The sequence below is a fragment of the Nymphalis io genome, chromosome 18, assembly GCF_905147045.1.
Source record: "Nymphalis io chromosome 18, ilAglIoxx1.1, whole genome shotgun sequence".
Taxonomy (NCBI): domain Eukaryota; kingdom Metazoa; phylum Arthropoda; class Insecta; order Lepidoptera; family Nymphalidae; genus Nymphalis; species Nymphalis io.
This window is the reverse complement of record NC_065905.1, coordinates 7,543,438-7,566,391: the sequence shown is the minus strand read 5'-3', so window position 1 is coordinate 7,566,391 and position 22,954 is coordinate 7,543,438. Positions and strand designations below refer to the sequence as shown.

At 33.3% G+C, this 22,954-nt stretch overlaps 3 protein-coding genes and 1 non-coding gene across 5 annotated transcripts; 2 read left to right on the top strand and 2 right to left on the bottom strand.

The window, feature by feature from the left end:
- Positions 1-641: 641 nt before the first annotated feature.
- Positions 642-4,340, top strand: LOC126775725 (60S ribosomal protein L6). 2 transcript variants are annotated; one of them, XM_050497822.1, is made up of 6 exons: positions 642-751; positions 1,111-1,258; positions 1,830-1,981; positions 2,920-3,091; positions 3,365-3,550; positions 4,150-4,340. In XM_050497822.1, exons 2-6 carry the CDS (start codon positions 1,112-1,114, stop codon positions 4,309-4,311), a joined length of 819 nt encoding a protein of 272 aa, XP_050353779.1. In that variant the 5' UTR covers positions 642-751; position 1,111; the 3' UTR covers positions 4,312-4,340. The 2 variants fall into 2 exon arrangements, with proteins under 2 accessions (XP_050353779.1, XP_050353780.1); XM_050497823.1 differs by lacking the exon at positions 642-751 and adding an exon at positions 808-826.
- A 1,632-nt stretch (positions 4,341-5,972) lies between these two features.
- LOC126775708 (SANT and BTB domain regulator of class switch recombination) lies at positions 5,973-15,178 on the bottom strand. The gene is made up of 17 exons (XM_050497784.1): positions 14,665-15,178; positions 14,502-14,593; positions 14,255-14,402; positions 14,094-14,184; positions 13,022-13,181; positions 12,638-12,751; positions 12,321-12,427; positions 11,623-11,787; positions 11,227-11,328; positions 10,802-10,943; positions 10,469-10,597; positions 9,814-9,961; positions 8,858-8,989; positions 7,895-8,043; positions 6,914-7,062; positions 6,603-6,763; positions 5,973-6,091 (listed from the first exon to the last, which is right to left on the bottom strand). The coding sequence occupies exons 1-17, from the start codon at positions 15,071-15,073 to the stop codon at positions 5,988-5,990; spliced, it is 2,502 nt and encodes an 833-aa protein (XP_050353741.1). The 5' UTR covers positions 15,074-15,178; the 3' UTR covers positions 5,973-5,987.
- Trnae-cuc (transfer RNA glutamic acid (anticodon CUC)) lies at positions 13,871-13,942 on the bottom strand. The gene has a single exon. It is a non-coding gene; the product is annotated as a tRNA-Glu (tRNA).
- A 344-nt stretch (positions 15,179-15,522) lies between the features above and the next one.
- Positions 15,523-21,350, top strand: LOC126775718 (TBC1 domain family member 22B). Its single transcript, XM_050497801.1, has 4 exons — positions 15,523-16,162; positions 16,804-17,016; positions 17,819-18,085; positions 19,990-21,350. The coding sequence occupies exons 1-4, from the start codon at positions 15,602-15,604 to the stop codon at positions 20,395-20,397; spliced, it is 1,449 nt and encodes a 482-aa protein (XP_050353758.1). The 5' UTR covers positions 15,523-15,601; the 3' UTR covers positions 20,398-21,350.
- The last annotated feature ends 1,604 nt before the right edge of the window (positions 21,351-22,954 follow it).

Sequence of the window (22,954 nt, the reverse complement as noted above, 5' to 3'; positions counted from 1 at the left end):
AGTTTGTTTAGATTGATAATAACTAGATGCAAAATTCATATTATCTGTGACAGTCAGTGTAGCTAAAATAAGGATTTTCGCCTAAATTGAGTAAGACACTATTGTGTATAAGCACTTAAGGATGAATAAAGATATTTTTAATCAAATCATGTCAAATCCTTTATTTACTATAAAAGCATTACTCCTACTTATTGATTGACAAATTTAAAACTACCAAAGACAAAAGCCTGACAAAAATTGGCCCTATGTTTTACTTTAATGAAACAAACAATGTTCATTTTCATAATTTAAGCGGCGTTCACATTAAACAACTCGCATACTCCAATACCAGTAGCATTTACTGAATATTTTAAAAGTTTAATGGATGCTTGAGAGTTGGGGCCTCATGTTAATGTAAAACATAGTTTGATCTGAAAAATACGTGTTACACGAAAGTATTATATTTTTAACATGTGTTAACGGAAACTCACATTTCCTTATGTGTATACTGAATATATAATATAATACCAATAAATAGTCGTAAAATATCGCTTTTAATTAAAATGAGAACTAACTGTAAATAATATTTTTTTATAAATTATTAAGTGATATCGAATGTGATAGTCAACTTAGGGTAATTTCGAGTATCTTCTAAATTACTTTTAGGGAAATAGAACGATTTTCAGCTGAATTTTCAGGGCAAAAAAAATTAAGTGTTGGCGACACCGGTGTCAGCTTATGTCAACTTCTTTTTCTTGATCCCGGTTCTAATGTGAGTTGATGTTGTGATTGTATAAAATAAATCCAATAATATAAGTTTCATATTAGAAGATTAAATTATTTAAACGTATGAATTATTATTATTATATTACAATCAAGTGACGATGTGCTTTATTTTCACCTAACGCGGAGTTAAATCCTTTATTTATGATAACCAAAGTTTGACGTGCGAGAAATTGGTGATGGTTCTCTAGTGGTTGTTTTAAATCGGTGTCTCACGATGAGCCTTAGTAATCCTAAATTATAAATTAAATGTCATCACTTGTTTGTATGGAAAGGATAACATACGTAAAGATAACCTGTAAACATAGTCAGATGGTTGGATTTTTTAGAGGTTGTTTCTGTTTGTAGTATGGCTCCACCACAGCCTAAGGCGGCGGCAAAGGCCCCCGCAGCCCCAGCGGGCGGAGTCCAGAAGGCCAAGGTTGGCAAACCGAGAAATTATGACTTGGGAAACGGCGTCGTTAGATTCTCCAAGAGCAAAATGTTCCACAAAAAGGTATATTTATTCATTTGATTTAGTCATATAAGCCTTATTTTTAATAGTCAAGTTCAATTATACTCAAATACAAGCTCATAAATTTATTGTGTCAGGTTTGTTAAAATATACAACTATTATAAATATCATATATTATACATGTTTTCATAATACTTGGTATATGTTTTTAAAAGACATGTAATTAGATCTTACTTAAAAGTGAAAGCTATTTTTTGACAGGTTTCTTATGATATCCTTTAACACATAAACTGTATCTTTCAATTGTTAGTTTAAAGGTTTGGTGGAAAATAAAAATGTACCATTTTTTTATATCATTATGATAATATAAAAAGCATTGAAAACCATGCTCTGTAATTTTATAGGTGTATGCTAGATAGTATAATATGCTTAATATGTTAAAGATAATTCTTAAAATACATGTTCTCTAGGGTTAGTTCAATAATAATATTATTAAAAAATAAATATTGTAATATTAAAAATATGTAAAATGGATCTCAAACTTCATTTGCAATTCACTCTTACGAAGATTTTGTATAGATTTATTGTAAACTAATATATTATATATTTTTAGGCTAAGTACAAGTTCATTGGCAAGAAACACCCAAAGGCACCCAAGCCTAAAAAGCCCGCAGTTGTGGTGAAGCCCATTGGAGGTGAAAAGAATGGAGGCACCCGTAAAGTTCTGCTACGCAGCAGAAGGTCCTTCTATCCCACTCAGGATAAGTGCGTAAACATTATCACTATTTAATTTCACAATTTAAAACATGAAATGAAAAAAGTATGGGACCTGATATTGTTTCCTGAAAATGTTTATATTAGAATTGAAGGTATTTTAATTTAAAATGGAGAATTATGTGCATATTAATACAATGAAAACTAACCTTTACAATTCTAATAATAGCAAAATAGCTTGAAAGTCATAATAATCAAAAAAATATGTAAGACTGGCACCCACACCATGGCATATATGTTTTTAAATATTACAAAATATAATTTTAAGAATTTATTATTTTATATTAATTTTTTTATTATTATATTATGTTAAATTTTATATTGTTATTTTATATTTAATTTAAGATTCTTTTTAATTCACTTCACGTGAATGCATGTAACATTAGATATCTGAGAGAAACTATTATAAATTGTGTTGATTCATACATTTTGACAGATTTCTATTTAACTTTGTACCTTTAAGTTACGCTAATAAAATACAAGGATACATTGATACTAATACTGTTTATATTGCATGTTTTACATTCTAATAAATAATTGAAAGAAATGTAGGAATTACTGATATTGAACTATTATTAATAACATTAATTAAATATTAAAAAATTGTCCCTGTGTTCTAAAAACAGACTTATTTTACTCTTACAAAAATTAAACAAGTTTAACTTTAATGTAAAGCTAATATCCATTCTATTAAATTTTTCTTCAAAGATACTCTATCTTGTATATTTTTGTTATTTTATCGTTTAAAATGGATGGCAATTTGACATTACATGTTTTCTGAAGCTATGTAACTTTGCAATATCCAAATATTAAATTCCTATGTTAAGTTATTTAACCTAACAAATATGTTTTTTATATTGTACAAACTGTAACTAGAGCAATGAGTCAGAAAATTAATATATTTTTATTTAATTTCTTTAACTCTCTAGGATTCGCACTCGCTCTCACCACAAGACCTTCAGCAAGCACATCAGAAGAACACGCCCTAACCTCACTGTGGGTACTGTCTGCATCCTGCTGGCAGGCAGACACTCTGGCAAACGTGTTGTGCTCGTTGGAATCCTGCCGAGTGGCCTGTTGCTTGTGACTGGACCATTCGCTGTAAGTTTACTATGATCAAATCAAACTAACATTTCAGTTGTTTAATTCAAATTCAACGAATAAAATTCATGATTAATAAAAAAATAATTTTATCATGCATATTCATATTTTGTATAAATTACTTTTTTTTTTTACTTTTAAGTTTTGACTCGCTCCCCAGCAGTTCCCCAGCTAAAACTTTTTATTTCGAAAATTGATGATTTTCACCTATACTGCTTATTAGCGAGTGCAGCGAATATTTGTTTTGCAATATGTTCTTTTTTCGAATTACAGTTCAACTCGTGTCCACTACGCCGTATTCCCCAACGCTACGTGATTGGCACCAGCACGAAGGTGGATCTAGGTGATTTCAAGCTACCAGCACACCTTGACGACACCTACTTCAAGAAGAATAAGAAGAGCACCAAGCGCAGTGTTAAGCGCAAGCAGGGTGAAGACATCTTCGCAACCAAAAAAGAGGTAAAGTTTTTGTTGGAAAAGTCTTGATAGTATTAGTGAACTAGTAATATGCTACTTTGAATTGGTTGATACTAATTATTAAACTATGCAAATCATCTCTTTGGTGTGAAAATAACTAAAATCAACAAAATATCAGCAACTTCTAGTTAATCAGATTGATCTATATATTACAATGGCATGAAGAGTATAGACGAACAAACTTTAGATTAATATACCTTTATTTCACATAATACAACACTATTTCACTGAACAACTTATCCACTTTAATTGTGATATTCAAAATACAATTTTTGCCATGAATCAGTAATGAATACCATTGGTTGTTTACAACATAATTGATCAAGAGATGATCTCTCATTCAATGTGAAGTTGTTTGTATAGGCCACTGCAATTATCTTTACAAAGTTTTTGAAATTGCAATTACAATCATGATTAAATGATTTTGTTTGAATATTTATTTTAATGAAAACATATTTTTTGTCAATGAAATTTCGGTTGACTTATTACAAATTATAACTAAAGTAAATGTATATTTTTGATAACATTTACACTTCACATATAATTTTTTATCTAACTTAATAAACATATCTGTTTTCCAGAAATATGTTCCATCTGAACAACGCAAAGCAGACCAAAAGCTTGTGGACGAGGCAGTAATCAAAGCCATCGGCAAACGCACAGACAAGAAAGTGCTCAGAGGTTACTTGAAGGCAGCCTTCGGTCTCCGCTCAAGCCAGTTCCCGCACCGTCTGCGCTTTTAGTTAACTCCAATAAAATACTTTGACTAAAACTATCTGTTTTATTGTTTCGAGCAATGCACGCGACCTGCGACTTAAGAGTTAGTAGTTAAATGTATTTCATATTATGATATAAAATTAAACGTCAAACGAATTAGTATATATGAAATAAAATAAAAAAAATCTACCTCTGCATATTACGCCTGCTTTATACATATCTTATATTTTTGTATATAATAATAGTGGGCATAATTTTGTTAAGGTGAACTTTAATTTTACTTTATTAAATATTGAGATATAAAGAAATCTTAAAATAAAACTTTTACAAAGGCAAGCCCACAACGTTATTTATTAAATATATATTATTCTGTTAACAAGTTTTTATGACGTATTTATAAAGAAAGTTTTTGTCGTTAAATACTCACGGCCAATCTCATTTAGTAAAACTAGGCGCAAAAAAATTATGCGATGATCGTGTAAGTGTAACGGATATATATATATTTTATTTAATATCCTGGGACATTCACACACGGCCATCTGATCCCAAACTATGCAGGGCTTGTACTATGGAAACCAAACAACTGATATACAACATATACACTACTTTTCTTTTGTAAATACATACTTATATAGATAATTACACCCAGACTCAGGACAAACAGACATGTTCATGCACACAAATGTCTGTCCTGGGTGGGAATCGAACCCACAACCTTCAGCGTGAAAGGCAAGTATCTACCAACCGGATATAGAAACTACATTGTCCTTTGTTTAACCATTTGCAATGCTGGACAAAATTAATATTTAATCTTAGGTTTACACCCATAAAAAAGATACGGTATACTTAATTTTTTTAAATATAACATTACAAATATTTTGAGAGAATTCCGGCAAGTAATGAAAACAAACATCTTAGAGTGTTATTTTAAATATTTTTGCATGCTGTATTTACATCTAATATGATACAATTAATTATGTTATTCTTATTTATTGTGTTCGTGTAAGTACCACCTAATTGTATACAGTTAAGCGAAAGAAATAAATTAAAAAAGTCAGTTATTAAAGAGTCGACGGCAATGTAAGTGTAAATCTCGATTTTATCCTTGGCCGCGGATATTTGTGGTCACTTTTAGATTACAAATCTTTCAAAGTTTTCTCTTCAATATTGTGTATATTATATTTGAAAAAACCAGATCAAGCGGATTAGTAGTGTTTCCTAAATGCGGAAAAACAAACAAGACTTACTTACCTCTTTATGATATTAGTGCTTTATTTATATACTCATATGTACATACGTGTAGTAAGAACGCGTGAATCTTAACCGATGACCGTGGGTTCAAACCCAGGCAAGCACCTCTGAATTTTCATGTGCTTGATTTGTGAATTTAATTCATCTCGTGCTTTACGGTGACGGAAAACATCGTGAGGAAACCTGCATGTGTCTAATTTCACTAAAACTCTGCCACATGTGTATTCCACCAACCCGCATTGGAGCAGCGTGGTGGAATAAGCTCCAAAATTTCTCCTCAAAAAGAGGGGAGGAGGCCTTTAGCCCAGCAGTGGGACATACACAGGCTGTTACTACTATGTAATAGCTATACAGCCATGATTAAATTGTATTAAGGGTTTTAATGAAACAAATAACATCACTACTAAGATCGTGTAATGATCATAATTCTCTAAATCTCGTGAAAGCACGTTCACTTGTACTTGAGTGCGGGTCGGCCGCGCGCGGAGGCCGCGGGGCGAGCGCGTGCGCCGTGACGCTCGCGCCACTCCGCCTCCAGACGCGCGTATGCGCCGCCTGCGGCAGAATTGGTGATTAATATTTGTATTTATAAAAAATATTACACCAAGTTTCATTTCAGTAAAAGTTATAATACTTGAGATAAAATATATTATTCATTAAGTAAACGATATTGAATGGTTCACGTTATAGTCTGTTGATGATTAGCAACTTGGGTGTGCGCAAACAGAAGTGTACTCTATTCTTTCACTCTTGTAATCCGATGGGGCGGAAAATCTGACAAGACAAAAGTTCGCAAGACCATCGGTTTTACCTACCTATATGCTTTCTGAGGCGCGGGAGTTAAAACACTGCCTAATTTCAGAGCACATTTTCTGAAATGTTGGTAATATTTTAAAGCTGATCTGTCATTCTAATGCACACGTATCTTTCAACAGAAATACATGATCGCTTGTTATTTACCAGACCTAAATTTTTGGTCTTATATGCTAGCTCTACAGTCATAGGAGGTATCCTACAGAGAAAAAGAATGCCTTGCTGACAAAATTATTGTATTCATAAAACTGACCAGGATGGTCACGATGGCGAGCGGTACGCTGGTGCCTGCGTGCGAGTGCGGCGCGCATGTGTGTCGCGGCGCGTTCTTCGAAACGTCGCTGTCCATCCTGGTTGCTGCGCGCAGACTGAGTCGCCGCCCACACACGACCTTGCACGCGACCACGACGAGCACTAACACCAATATTAAATTCTATTATAAATAGGTATTTTTAAGGAATATTAGCTAAATCTATTTGGCAACCCTGTTATGCCTTTTTTTTAGTAATTATGATTTCCCTTTTCTAATCAATATCTATTTAATATTCCTAAGTCATAGCTCACTTGTTCCTAGAAGCTGGGGGCGGGGGTGGGGCCCTGGTTCTTGCACGGGAGCGTCGAGGCACGTCCTCCTCACTGCGGTCGCTGTCCGAGCTCTGTTCGCTGGAATCACTAGACTCAGCGTCTCCACCTTCGCCGCTGCCCGCGCCTTGCTTTGCAACACGGCCAAGTTGAAATATAAATTAGATCGTTGTTTAATTAAGGTAATTATTGTCTTTATTACTCTCTCATGAACACTCTATTTATAAAATAATATAAAAAAACATAAAGCTTAACATTTTTCTGATAACAATTAGGGTAAAAAAATTATTGTGCTTTCATCGAAATCACAGACATAATAATGACATCACAGCAAAAGCGAAACAAAAATCTGTTCGTACCTTGATCAAATCGATATTGTCCACATCAATAGGTAAAATATTTTTTTATTAAAATGCCGAAAATAAATATAACGTTCGATGAATATTCCCAATAGTAATTTAAAAAGTTACTATAACTACTTTTTAAGCTTTAGATAAATCTTCGTGACGAACACTGAACAACACAGGACATTAACAACACAAATGGGTCTACAAACTTATATAAAGTGAAAAATACAATCACACAATAGGTTTTAATGATAAATGGTTTTTATGAAAAGCATGATTCTGTGCATATTTTATCTACTTTCAAAGCAAATATATGGGTTTTTGCTGTTGTATTTGTTTTGTTGTTTTTTTGTAAAATCTACAAGTGCGTTTGACATAAATGACTTTTCATAGTGCGTTTCTGGTAATTGGTTATTTTGAAGATCTTTAGAAAAGTGTAGGTAATGTTTTCTTCTATTTTAATTAAATACAGATTACTAATGATGCTTTTCGACATAGAAACGCAGTAGGAATAGAAACCTTGAACATAAATAATATACGAGTACTTATCTCTAATCATAACTCTTCCGTTGCATTTTCTATCTAAACACAGAATGGTCCTTCGAGCCGGACTTACCTTTCTTGGGCTATCTTCCTTAACTGGAGTTTTTGGCTTCGCTTCCTGAACTTCTGGTGACGTGCACGTAACAGTCGAGCCATTCCCAGAGATCGACTGCACTGATGTGCGAGCCACACCCAATACGGGCGAGCCAGGACGCGCGTTCGCTGCGCACGATTCGGTATGGATGGATGCGTTATTCTATCGCAATCCGTGTACTAATGCTGTCTTGCAATGATCGCATTGTTGTTTAGTGTTATTTGTATAATGGTATGGTAATATTTTATGAATTAACTAGCTTTCATCTTTGCCTCTAAATGATCCGCTGTGATACTTACTGGATTATCTCCAATTATCCTCTCCATCTTTGAATTTGAACCAATCAATAGAGGTATTTTCTCACATGCATTCCCGTGAGAAAACTTAAAAAAATCTCATAATTTTTAGTATCGGTACGACATATACAATAGATTTCGTATAATTAATAAAATAGTATATTCAGCTTTATAAATAAAAAAAATTATATCGCAATGCCGTGAAAAAAGACCTCAAAAAACGAGGCTGAAATTTTGTCAACAAGCGTCATGAATGGAACTACGTCTGCCAATGTGGAGAGCGTATTTACAGCGGTCTTCTATTGGCTTTGTAAACTAATTACCTAAGATTAATATTTATACTACAGCGACGACTTGCTTATGACGATAATATGTAAAAAAACACATTTGAAATAAGCAATAATTATGCATGGTTCAATGCTTTTTGAAATACTACTTATATTTTAATCCCAAAACTCAGACTATTTGTACCGACAAAATTATTTAAAAAAAACTAAACGCTTTAAAATCATTACCGAATCGATAAAAGCCTTTTTTATCTCTTATCCTATTTATTTTTTCATCGACAATGGATAAATAACTATTGTCAAGAAGTCATTAGCAAGTCATCAAACACTTAAATAAATAAATATTCTGTCATTCTCACGGTTGAACTTGGTGTTGCTAGTATAGAGTCGACCAAGTAGGCCGAGCGGCTGTCGAGATGGTACGAGCTGGATACCCTCCCACCAGAACACCTCCCTGCACTGAAGACGACCGCTTGGATCTTCACCGGTTTCTGTAGAATTGTAGTTTAATACGATACCTCGTGTGTTTAAACATTTAGAAGATTGACTTGTGTTAGGAATATGCTCAGTTATTTCATTTACTGTCTATGCAATTATCTTAATATCTGTGACAAAACCTATAAGAAGAAGTATCTATATATTTGGCAGTACGCCAGAGAGGTGGGAATATTATGTGATATGTCCTTATATCATTAATAAATATATATTTAAACAGTTTTATATATTAATACATAATAGAGCCTAGAGTGACCTTTTTATCAAAAAAATTGATCTTGGATAGAACCCCTAAGAATAGCGAGTTTAAACCGTAACCGTAACCGTAACAGCCTGTGAATGTCCCACTGCTGGGCTAAAGGCCTCCTCTCCTCTTTTTGAGGAGAAGGTTTGGAGCTTATTCCACCACGCTACTCCAATGCGGGTTGGTAGAATTCACATGTGGCAGAATTTCAGTGAAATTAGACACATGCAGGTTTCCTCACGATGTTTTCCTTCACCGTAAAGCACGAGATGAATTATAATCACAAATTAAGCACATGAAAATTCAGTGGTGCTTGCCCGGGTTTGAACCCACGATCATCGGTTAAGATTCACGCGTTCTTACCACAGGGCCATCTCGGCTTTTTTAGGCTTCGAGTTTAAAAATTAAAACAAATTCGACACCAGCGTGTTTCCTCAAGAAGTTTTTCTATCCGCCAATCACGACAAACGTCCTGGAGCTTACCTCGATTTGTACCCGCCTTTTTCAGTTAAAGTCACGTTCATTATAAGCTGGACCATTTCGAATTGGAACGGACTGTAAAGTGTACAGATTTACCTCTTGGTACGAGCTTAGTTAGCCTCTCTGGAAACATTAGCTGAGGAGGTCTCATGGCAATGATGTCTCGGAAATTGTTGTACAGTTCCATTACAGCTCCATCGGAAGCCAGCCGCTCGTCCGGCACGTGTTCGCGGAACTGACAACCCTGATTTTATCTTTAGATTATTATTTATTTAATTAATTTTTCGGTAATTATACAGTACAATAACACAAAAATAAAATAATACCAATCAAGTTTTCACTAATAACTTTAAACAATTATGTACAAAATCAACCAGTTGGTAATAGTGATTAAAATTAAATACAAAAAAAGGGATTATTACGCAAGAAAAATTGACATTCATTGATTTAATAATTTATTAAAGTTATCTTTAAAACTTAAAAGGGAACATGAAATACAAATATTATACGCGACATAGTTAATAACGTAACTTAAGAGTTTGGAGAATAGAATCGATGTGTTTTAGTACATATTACCAGCTGTTACGTAATATGTTAAAAAAAAATTGTAGTAATTTATTCTATCGTCTAAAAGTTTTAACCCGATTTGTATTAGCAACTGAATGGATTGTTAAAAGCCGAAGAATATTTATTATTATATTCACTGGTCACTGGAAATAAAATCTCCATTCTTTGACCATAAATATCTGACCGTGTTCCTAGGGATGGTCTCGAAGCGGTAGGCGCGCTCCCCGCAGCACGCGTGCCGTGCGGCGGACAGCGCGCGCCCCTCCAGGGCCAAAGCGTGCGCGCCTTCACCGTGCTGCGAGCACCACTCCATCTGCACATGTACCACTTGCAATAAAAGCACAAATTGATTGCATATGCGAATAACTACACCAATATTTGTATAATGCGATTTTTTTTTTAATTTGACAGACACTAATAACACATATGGCGTCGGATTTATTACAACATAAATCCAATTTCAAAACCGTCTTTTCAATATCCTGTTGAACAGATTGTACCGATGATGTGCATTGACCTGGTATGCCGGAAAATATGAGTCACACAGTTGACAGCGAAGAAAGTGGCAATCTGCCCACAGCCGCCAGTAGACGCGTCGCCACGACCGCAGCTCACCGTACAACCAGGTTATGTACTCATTAAGGCTCCAAGATAAGTCCCTAGAGTTAGACGTTTATGATGAATATAGATAGGTATGTAATAAAAATTCACTGAGAATGTAAGTTTTTATAATAAATAAATAGGAAAAAATTAGATATATTCTTGAGGCATTTAATCAAATCTGCTAGTAGGGGTGTTCGTTTTGTCAGATCGTTAAGCTTGATTATGCCCTTGATCACTTCACATAAATTGCTTTTCAGTAAATTATAATTACCAAATTTATAAAAATCAAATAACGAAAGATCAAGATCTAAAAAAAAATATTTTACATGTTGTACTAACTTGGTATGAGTAGAAATAACGTTTCCGCGCCTGTCTATGCGCATGTTGGCAGGCTGACACGGTACCTGCTCCGCGATGTGACGACCCAACAATTTATTGCATCTGTTAAAGAACAAGATTTGGACTGCATTTGGAGTTGAGAAGATAATAATTATGATTGGGCATTCAGAGGCAAAACATATGGACCTTAAAGTTAGAGGTCATCGACTGCTTAACAAAAATGAACATATTAAATATTCGTAATTAAACATTTATAACACAATAATTTATAATGTGCGGCATAGTAGGAACTGTTAAAAAGCAACAACTATATAAGACAGGATTATTATCAGGAACTCTGCAGATTTAATTGTGACTATTTCGAGCAACTATAGAATAAAGTCGTCCCTTGCTTACTTGCTGCATTTAAAGAGTGTGGCTAAAGTTGCGTAATGTCCTCGTAGAGTCTCCGGCACTGGTTCAGCTAGAGACAGGATCATTTTGCAATACAAACGGGATTGTATCTTGTCTTTGCGGTCGCGGATAGCTTCTAACTCGGCGTTGGTGTACATAGCGGCCAATCTAGGAGTTGTAAGTGAAGTTAGAAGGAAATATGTCTAATGTTAAGGCCCTGATCTTCGAGCGATTCAAAAGTTTACAGTTATTATTAGAGAAATTTTACTCGCGGTTCGCCGTTCCTTTTACTCAATTGTTTTTTAGAGTTTGTTGAAGTAAGCAGTTTTTTGCCTTTCCTTGTTCCAGCCCCAAATGCTGAGGCTCAAAAATCCAACGAAATTGTTCACGTAAAACAATGACTGATGTTGGCGTCGAATATTTGAGTGCTAAAGAAGATAACATTTTGAGCTCACGATTAACGCAGAACTCTCTACTTGTTAAAATAATTTAAAAATACTCATTAGTTTTAATGCTTTACAAGCAGCAGTTTATTTGATGATTATACTTGAGAACATTGCTGGGGCTAATTTTGCGAAAATATGACTTTCGAACGTGACGTCTACCGTATCCGATTATGCAGAGGCGACTGTAGATTCCAAATTTGATAATAATATCTATATAATGCTCTTACACTGCACAAAACAAATTATTATCCTTACCTAGTCAAAAGTGCATCACTAAGGCACGCCAGATTGGTTGAAGTTTTAACGATATCATTCATGTGGGCGTGGCAATAGATGAGGCAGTCGTGCAGAAGTGGTTCCATCTATAATAATAATACAAATATCATCATAACTTTCATATTACGCTAAGAAGGTGATCTTGCAAATTATTTTCCCAATACAAAATCTTTTTCTAGTAGTTAAGATTAAAGGCCAAAAATAATCGTTAACATATGAAAACAAAGGTATAGTTAAATTGACTATTAATTGTATTGTAAATGTTATATTAAACAAACCTTGCATATTTGACAAACCTGCAGAAACGAAGCTGAAACGAGAATGGGTACAACATTATGAGGGTCCAGGAGCGGCCAGTCAGCAACCAGAATCGTATCACGCTTCACCCATCGCATCAACCAGTCGAAGATCTAAAAACGAATTCCCCATAGAAATAATAATAACTATTATTTTTAATCTCTTAAGTATCAATTCATTTTATGTCTAAAATTATTTTCTTCACGATTATATACAATATTTGTAGGGGTTGCAGTTTATTTAATATGATACTAACATAAACTATAACACTATTGTTATTGTTCCCGCTACAAACACAAACTTCTGTTATTTTTATTTGTTTCTATTTTTTAATGATTTATAAAATATTAAACAATATAATTCAAATATGTTCAATTATCAACCTGAATATCACAGTGCACGGATATATCCATGTCCTCCAACCTCTGCCCGGCGGTCACGTCCGCAAAATAACCCATCTTAGACACCAGCAGCTTTTGTGGACATTTAAAATCCTTTTTCAAGCCTTTAACCTCATCGCAAACATGAATTTCGACATCACCACTGAAAAGAATAAATGAGCAACATGAGCAAATAGAGGTCAGTTGCTACAAAAACTGGATTTTAAATGAAGGTGGCGGGTTGACTAACGGCAGCACAGAGCAAGCCTTTTTCATGAAGATACCACCCACTCATCACATGTTCTACCGCCAAAAAGCAATACTTAGTATTAATGTGTTTCGGTTTGAAGGGTAAGTGAGCCAGTGTAAGTTTTTTTTTTACTTTACAATGTCTATGAGCGTTGGAGACTACTTACCATTATCATCATACAGGTGGCCCAATTGCCATTCTGTTAATTTATATTTTTATTTATATAAAAATGCTATTTGGAAAAGTAAATATAATGTGGTAAGTACAATTAGGCTTAAAAAGTAATAATATTGCATTTATTCCAAATATCTACGTATTATAAATATATATATCAACAAAGCAATGTACAAATATGTGAAATAAAAAAAATGTGGTTTGTCTTCAACTTTACCAACTCCTAACCCACCAGCTCGCATAACGTTATAAATAATAGGTACTCAAACACAATAATCAGGTATCAAGAAGTTGGATATCCCGAATCCGTTATCCAGCCCGAAAAAGTTATTTCACACGTCATTTTTAAATGTTATCACTTGGAGAATAATAATTTATTAAAATGATGAATTTTCTACATACCAAAAAAAATACATTTATAAAATGTATTCCGATACCGGGAATCGAACCCGAGCCTCCTGGGTGAGAGCCAGGTATCCTAGCCACTAGACCATATCGGATTTGTATTGAATATTCAAATTATAAATAAGTATATAAAAATATTATTTAAATAATAGTTACATTTAACTTATATTACTTTAAACCCTAAACCTACTTATAACTTTTAAACAATCACAATTTCAGAAATAGATTTAAAATATCAAAACTTACTCATGTTTTTGGTTACTTCGTTCTTGTGCTGCAACAACAGAAGACTTGCGCCTTCCTAGACGATCTCTGGATTCTTTTTCATTCACGAAGGCTACAGCAATAAATAATTAAACAATTAAAAAAAACATCAATAATTATCAGTTATCAATTAACAACCCTACCTCCGAAACTAGCTGGTTTTTTAACGTCAGTTGATACATTTGACGGTGTCTTCTTTATTATCGGAGTATACACACTAGTCGTTTTTGATGGTTTCTTATAACCAACCAAATAAGGAAGGATAGAATCCAATATTCCTTCATTTATCACCTGAAAATTACATTAAAATGTATTTATTGCGGTCTTTATACTTAGTAAAAGAGCTTTAAAAGAAGAAAAAAATGAACAATTATTATTTTACGTATATACATCATTTAGTTTGCAATTTAAATTCGCTTCCGTCCAGACTCCAAGCATTTCCACTCTTGCTTCTCGAGGTAACGAGCGCCTACGACCTTTTCCTGAAATTAACAGTTCCTTCTTATGAATTTAGTTTTTAAATTATAAAAAATAAAATTAGTCTATGGCTTACCTTCAATTTCGCTGCAACTGTACCGTTTATCAGTCCTTTCTTCACTATTCCTTCTTTCGATCGCTGTATCACTCTTACTAGTTATGGGTTTTTGTTCAGTAAACGCTGTTTGATATAAAAGATCTCTCTCCTGCTGTTCAATGACATGGTTGATTACCGTCAACTTGGTTAATTCCTCCCAGTTTATTTTATTACCCTCATCCTCATCGCCTTCCAAGTGTTCATAAACTTGATAAGCAGTTTTCATAAAGTCGAAGAAGTCTTTAACCGTTATTACTTCTGCAGGTATATTCTTTAGGGAGTTTCTTCTGGACGATGGTTCCGATTTTGTAGGACTTTTGCAAGTTTTACCATCCCCTCTACGTATAAACATGGAAGATAAATCTGGGTCAGGGTTAGGACTCGCCATTTTTAGTTGAAAATATAATAAGATGTAACAATATTCTGATATTGATTAAATAAGATACCTGGAAACAATGTTTTTTTAATTCTAATACAAATCAAAACATTTTGAAGAAAGCCATATGTGAGTTTTGAATAAGCTTTTGTAATAATTTTGAAAAAAAAAAACATTAATTAATCATAAAATAAATATAAAATTTATAATTAAGCAAATATGACCTTTTAACTATTACGATAAATGTCAAGCTTGTCAAACATATTAATTTGTGTATCATTGCATTGCATTAAAATGTATTGAAGTAATAATCTGTAAAAGAATATAATAAGTATTCATGCAATTCATAAAATAGTAAACTATAAGTAAACCATCAAATCTTATATAATCTGTTTTAAAGTCGTGGTAAAACACAAATGACAATTGACAAATTAAATAGTTCTATCGTTGTCTATGATCAATTGATATGTCATATCAACATCTTCGTAATATTTTGTTGTTCAGTTAAGTTATTTAGAATGTCTCTGGATCTAAGTTATTATGGAAAGCGACCAAGCCGAATATGACAAGAACGGATTGGCGGCTGACACGTTCTGGAAGACTCCACAGCGAGCTGTTCCGGGCAGACCGTGTCAGAGGGTTGAGCGAGGCGAGGTTATGTCGGGGTCATCGTATCAGCAATTCCAGGCGTCCGTGAATGATGCCTGGGACTTGGGGGATGACGACATCATCTCCGGCATCGCGGAGACAAAGATATCAAAAGCCATATCGCAGACTGCAGCTTTAAATGTTATAAATTCTCATCGGAATAGTACTAAGAACGTAAACAAAAATGACGTCAAAGTCGAGAGTGAGAGTATTAAACCAAGGGAAGAGGCGCTTGCTGTAAGAAAAAATGAAGTGCGTAAAATTGGTGTTGCTCCTGGTAGTTCAGGCCCATTGCGGTACCCGGGACGTCCTCGTCCCGTGAGACTATCGGCACTGACATCCCGCGAAGAAAGCAGTGAATCCAAATTGGAAAGGTTTCAACAAGTCCTGGAAAGTTCTGTATTGGACTTGAATGAACTTAAACAGCTAAGCTGGTCTGGAATCCCAACTAAGGTCAGTGATTGTGATGATAATTTGTTATTTAATGATGAGTCATTTAACGAATAAAAGTAAACAGTGTTCAAGCTATAATTTATAATCAATATAAAAACAAGTTTATAGGCATAGTAGGTGAATAACCTTTGACTTTATTAAATTATTCCTCTATTTTAAAATTATATTAAGTTTTATTAAATTCAATATTAATTATTGTTTTAATGATCATCTTTAATACACACTTAATATTCTAGAAATAAGTACAACTACAGTAACAACCTTGAATGTTCTCTCTGACTTGTAAATGTTATAATACATGCTATTATATGACTTATTTATAAGTTACACAGTACAAATTTCTATGGAGTTTTATTCATGCCTTTGAAGTCAAATTTTTTGCTCGTAACTATAAGGAAGTATTAAATTCTCTATCGATCTACTAAGAGTAGATTTTTTAGGTTCAAATAAAAATAAATAATTTTTTAACCTAGTAATAGATATTTATATATACATATAAATTATTTAATTAATTACAATAAAATTAATGGAAGGAAAAAAAAGTTCTTGTTATCTAATCTGATGAGCTATTATTACATATAGTCTAGAATTTTTTTTACTGATTATTTGATTTTGAAGAATATTTTTAATTATTCTTACAGGCCAGAGCTGTAACGTGGCGTCTTCTAGCAGGCTATTTACCAGCAAATGCTGAGAGAAGATCAGAAACATTGGATAGGAAAAGAGCTGACTACAAGCATCTTGTGCGGCAATACTATGACGCTGAAAGAGAAGAGGACACATACAGACAAATACACATAGACATACCCAGGATGAGTCCACTCGTGGCTCTGTTTCAACAAATAACAGTACAGGTAACATTCACTAACTAGTGCTAGATAAAATCATTTAATATATATGCTATTAATTTCATTAATAATAAGAATGTAATAAAAGTCAATTTAGGCCATTTGTCGGAGTTCAGATGAATAAATGTGACATCTTACTCCTATACCCAAAATTGGCAGGTTTCATCTTATATTATTTGTAAGGCAGATGGCTAACCAATTGTAAGAAACAGTTTTTACCCCGGTAATTGGAACAGGCTAAGTGAAGATCCTATTCCAACTACAGAAGTAAAAACAAATACACAACTTTGACATTGAATTAACGTGATATCTTTGATTGTGATCTGGAATTACCTATAATATTCATTATGGATTCATGAAAATATGACATTCTAAATGTCGGTAAAGTTGTTATCGGAACTTCGGAAGTAAAATTAAAGCAGATATAATTAGTAAAGTGAAATAATGTAGTATTATAAAAAAAATGTATGCCAAGAAATTTTCGTAGTGCATAATATAGCAGAGCTTTTAGCAAATAGCATACAGAATTTCTTACAAGACTTTACTAACCATGTGATGGATGTTATGTCCCACGTAACAATGACATGTGGCAACTAGCTAACTTTTTCACTAATTCATAATATATACTATAGAAATTTTAGGATCTCGATCAATGATATCGCACCATTTCAATGTCAAAATTGTATATTTGCCCTTACTAATCTTTTGATACAAATAGGCTATATGTAACATTAACATTACATAGTTTTGTAGTTTTTTTGTCTAATAAAAATATTAACATTTACAATATTTATGTATTTATTTTCAGGTTATGTTTGAACGAATCTTGTACATATGGGCGATACGACATCCAGCCTCCGGCTACGTTCAAGGTATCAACGACTTAGTGACACCATTCTTTATGGTGTTCCTCCAAGAAGCAGCACCAGGCAAGGAGTTGGACAACTTTCCACTGGATAGCCTGACGGAACAACAAAGGGACGTCATAGAAGCAGACTCCTTCTGGTGTCTATCTAAGTTCCTAGATAGTATACAGGATAATTATATATTTGCACAGCTGGGGATTCAGTACAAGGTATTAGTGCTTTTTATTTTCTTACCGCTACATAATCAAATGTCACTTTTAATTATATGGAAAATTAATTATATCTTAAGGTTCTATGTACACCTTAGTAAAGTAAGTGTTACACAGTTTTAAAGTAAAGTACGAAGTCTATGAAACATACTTTTCGAATAAGCTCTTTATAATCTTCATTTTAAAAGATATAATAAATTAAAAGCTGACACTCGGTTCGGAATATTGATTCTATATAGTAGAACTGACAAGAAACTCAGTAGTTGTTTTTTTTTATTAATCACTTTCTACCAACAAGAAACTAATTAGTTACTTTATTTCACTAATTATTATCAATACTTATGAAATAATTTGAACCGACTGACCATCAACGCATAGCCAAAACTACTCAGTTTAAAAGCTGAGATTTACCAAATAGGTAATAGATATCATAGTAAGCATCCGCTAAGGAAAGATTTTTGGAAATATTAATATCAATTTGAGGAGAGAAAATGGGAGGGGTATCTTTGTATTAATTTTATGAATTTATGAAGTCTTATCGAAATATAATATATAGAAACCGAGATGGCCCAGTGGTAAGAACTCGTGATTCCTAATCGATGATCGTGGGTTCAAACCCGGGCAATCACCACTGAATTTTCATGGGCTTAATTTGTGATTATAATTCATCTCGAGCTATACGGTGAAGGAAAACATCGTCAGGAAACCTGGATGTGTCTAATTTCATGTGTATTCCACCAACCCGCATTGAAGCAGCGTGGTGGAATAAACTCCATACCTTCTCCTCAAAAAGGGAGAGGAGGCCTTAGCCCAGCAGTGGGACATTTACAGGCTGTTACTGAAGTCTTATCGGGCACCTAGTAATATACAATTAACTTATTCAAGCTTTTTTATTAACTGTATAAACTTATAAAGCATGATATGCCTTATTCGAAGTTTGAGTGGAATTTACTTGTTAGACATATTAGAGGTGCTGCTTGTTGAAGTGAATGACAGGGTGCAGTTAAACGCATCCAAATGGGAGCCTAATGAGGCTACCTTTTACCGCCTGCCTTGAAACAGATTAATGCTCGGCAGAGTTGGCATGACCCATCGCTTAATTGGTGCAGTGCCCTCTTCGGCGTTTAGATTCTCTTCACCTTAAGTATTGAACGAGTATCACTTCAGATAACGTTTCACATTACTTGTTTAAACGCAGCGCCGTATGCTTTACACAATTTTTGAATCATAATACTTTTATACACTAGATTGTTTAAAAATAATTGGCTAAATATAATATGTAAATTAATTTTTTAAAATATATGAAATATTGGCATATTTCATATTGGCTATGAAATAAGGTTACCATTTTAAAACTATCACTTAATGATTAAGTGTTGTTATATACATATAAACGATAAATTTAAGACATATTTGATATTATCATTATTTTATCATCTGAGATTGATAAATATCAAATGTAGTTCTACTGACCAATTTGTTCAGATACGATGACAACATTGATTGCGCTTGTTATAATAATAAATAAACTAAAATAGCAAACGTATATTTGGCTCGTGCAAAGAATGTTTTATCAAATTTAATAAAGCTCAGCTTACTAAGGTCTGTATGATGTCATCAAAAACTGTTTGATTTTCCGAGACATCCAAGTTCAGTAGCTGTAAGAACAACTGCTAAGTTTCTTGTCATGATTTTTTCCAATATTTTCAACAATTATTGTTATATATTCAGCCAATTTACACAAAAATATTAATGTATTATTTACCAAAATCTTCCTCATGAAACACTCTGCTGTCTGTCTATATAGGTAGTTTCTGAGTTTATCGCCGTAGGGGGTTTCGGTCCGAACGGTTTTATTATAAAACAATATGTCACTGATTAACATGATCCATTCTTGTCCACAGGTGAACCAACTGAAAGAACTGATAAGACGTATAGATTTGCCGCTGCACGAACACTTACAGAAGCATGGAGTCGACTATCTCCAATTTTCATTCCGATGGATGAACAATCTGCTAACGAGGGAGATACCGTTACCCTGTACAATACGTTTATGGGACACCTACCTCGCCGAATCGGACGGGTTCGCGACATTCCAACTGTACGTGTGTGCCGCGTTCCTCCTACATTGGAGAGAGAGATTGATATTAGAGAAGGACTTCCAAGGGCTCATGATACTTCTTCAAAACGTTCCGACCCAAAATTGGACGGATTCGAATATAAGCGTGCTCGTTGCGGAAGCGTACAGGCTGAAGTTCGCTTTCGCGGACGCGCCGAACCATTTGCACAATGCCGGCAAGTCGGACAGATGACCTGGATTGAAACCGTAACTGGGAACTCGAAACCAATTGGTCGAAAAACATATTCGAATTTTAAACCGACTACAGCCAAGCCAAGGGGAGAAGTGATTATTAATATTCGCATGTCATCATCTAGAGTTCAAAACTTACGGTATTTAAAATCACAATCACCTAAAATGGCGGATTATTATTGACATCTGTTGAAGGCGTTTAAGTAATTGTTTGTCTTTCAAATCAATATATATTCACTTAGTTCGATGTGTTTCGATAATTCGATTATTGAACAGCTCAGTTTAATATTTAATGTTTTAAATAAAGTTATGTTCCCAGCATGTATTGCTTATATTATACTAAGGAGGGAATATTGTAAGATCGATCGATCGATTGTACGATATTCGCATGTTAAACGGCTATAACTCTCTCGAATCGTAGAAGGCGTAAAGATAAAAACCTTAGATTTATATATACACACTATATCACATACTCTATACAAATAAATAAAATTTAAATGTCTATCTGTAATTTCAAAATAACTGCCTCTTGCGAGTTGGCGGCCATTTTAATAATTTCAATATTTTTTGTGTATAATTCATATAGGCATTATGTGCGTTAAAATGGCTGATTTTAAAAGATTATCCTTACAAAGAGAATTCAATTATGACGAAGCCGCGGGTTTCGTTCGTATATAATATATCCATTCAACTACTTACTTTTCATTTTCGAGATATCGACTAATGATATCGCGTTTATTTGTCTTTACTCCTCCTGTGATTGCAATTGACTATATAATGTTGTTCAGAGTATGATTAGCTGTCTTTGTCTTTCAAATGTAAAATAAACTATGTTAGACAGAGAAATAACTGTTTAACTAAACAAAACAAAATTTTATATGTAAGGCCGTTAATTATTTTGATTTGGTTGTAATTTTGTTTTATTTTAATAAATACATCATTATTGTAAACTAATTTTTAAATATTATTTAAAATGTATTTAACGTATTCGTGTGTCATTATATAAAATTATGTATTGGCATATAAAATATAATTCATGCATTATATCGATAATATTTGAAACCTTATTTTACGGTCTATTATTTTTTTAAATGGAAGATCATCACTTCAAAGCTATCAAATCTAATTTAAATTATATATTAAAATATATATATTTATATTTAAATATATATAATATACTGTAGACTTTTGAATCATATCATTTATTTAAGAATTGTTTTTTTTTTCTTATTTTGAAGACAGATTATATATAAAGAATAATGATTATTATTTTATATATTTATGGAAAAATAAAAAGCACAAATATTAATTGGCTCTAGCTGGCTGGCTTTCTGGTTCTATTCACTTTTGTTGATAATTGCTAAATTTATATCATAATTATAAACAAAAAAAAAAAACATTTATAAATTATTTGAAATTATTGTGAAGAAAGTAATAGGATGAATTGATAAAAAAAACTAATGTTTTATATATATACGAGAACCGTGTGATTTTTACATTGATTAAATGATAATAATGATAGTAACGGCAGTTGAATGTCCCCCTGCTGGGTACAGGCCTCTCTTTAGGAGAGGGATTGGAGCTTATTCCACCACGCTGCTCTGCTGCTGGACGGTAGATAAACATGTGTCAGAATTTCGTCAAACACATGCAGGTTGTAAGTAGGTCACGTTATGTTCCTTGACCGCCGTATTATTGATTGAAATGGAAATTGTAATTTTTAAAGTAGTAGTATCCATATATCAACATTTGGTGGTGTTTTTGTTAACGAAAAACGCAACTAAATGTTGTCCATGTTAATATTTAATTTTTATTGTTAAAATCGTCGAAATAAATTAATGTTTCCGAGTTTTTTTTAAGTAAAATAACACAGTTTTTAGTCGAATTCAGTTTTTCCGTATCTGTTGATTGTTCCATATTATTGTTTTTTTTTTTCCGTTCTTAATTCAAATTAAATAAACATCACATGAATGTTGTGGAATGTAATAGTCTGTTTTGTGTATAAAATGAAAGAAACTATCGTTTAATCTTTAACGTTTTTGTAATACGCAAGTCCTATCGTATTTAATATCATCACATCACCTTGCTTATAAATGTTGTCTTAATAAATTAAGGCCTTATTATGATTAAAATAAAACATCAAATTGAATAATAATATTTGTGGCACAGTTCAATAAGTAACACGCTTTAGAACCTTGTCACAATCCACCCATATCAGTGGTATAGACTTGTTAAGTAAATTATATGAAAATATAGTAAGAAATGGTTGCACGAATATATATTGTTTGTGATGACTAATGGTGGCAACACAATACGCGCAATCTAAGTCGGCCGGTTTGATTTATGTCGTTTAAATATGCGTAATTATCTGTAGCCTAAGGTACCGTCCGCAAACGTTACTAATTTCTAACCGGCCAAGTTACATCGCGCGCATTGTATTTGAAATTGGTATTTGAGGGACCGTAATGTACGTTTTTGGAAGTGTAATATGTATTCGACCGTATGTGGTTCGATTAAAGTCTGATTTTGATTGGAAATCGTTTTGGAAGGCCTAATGA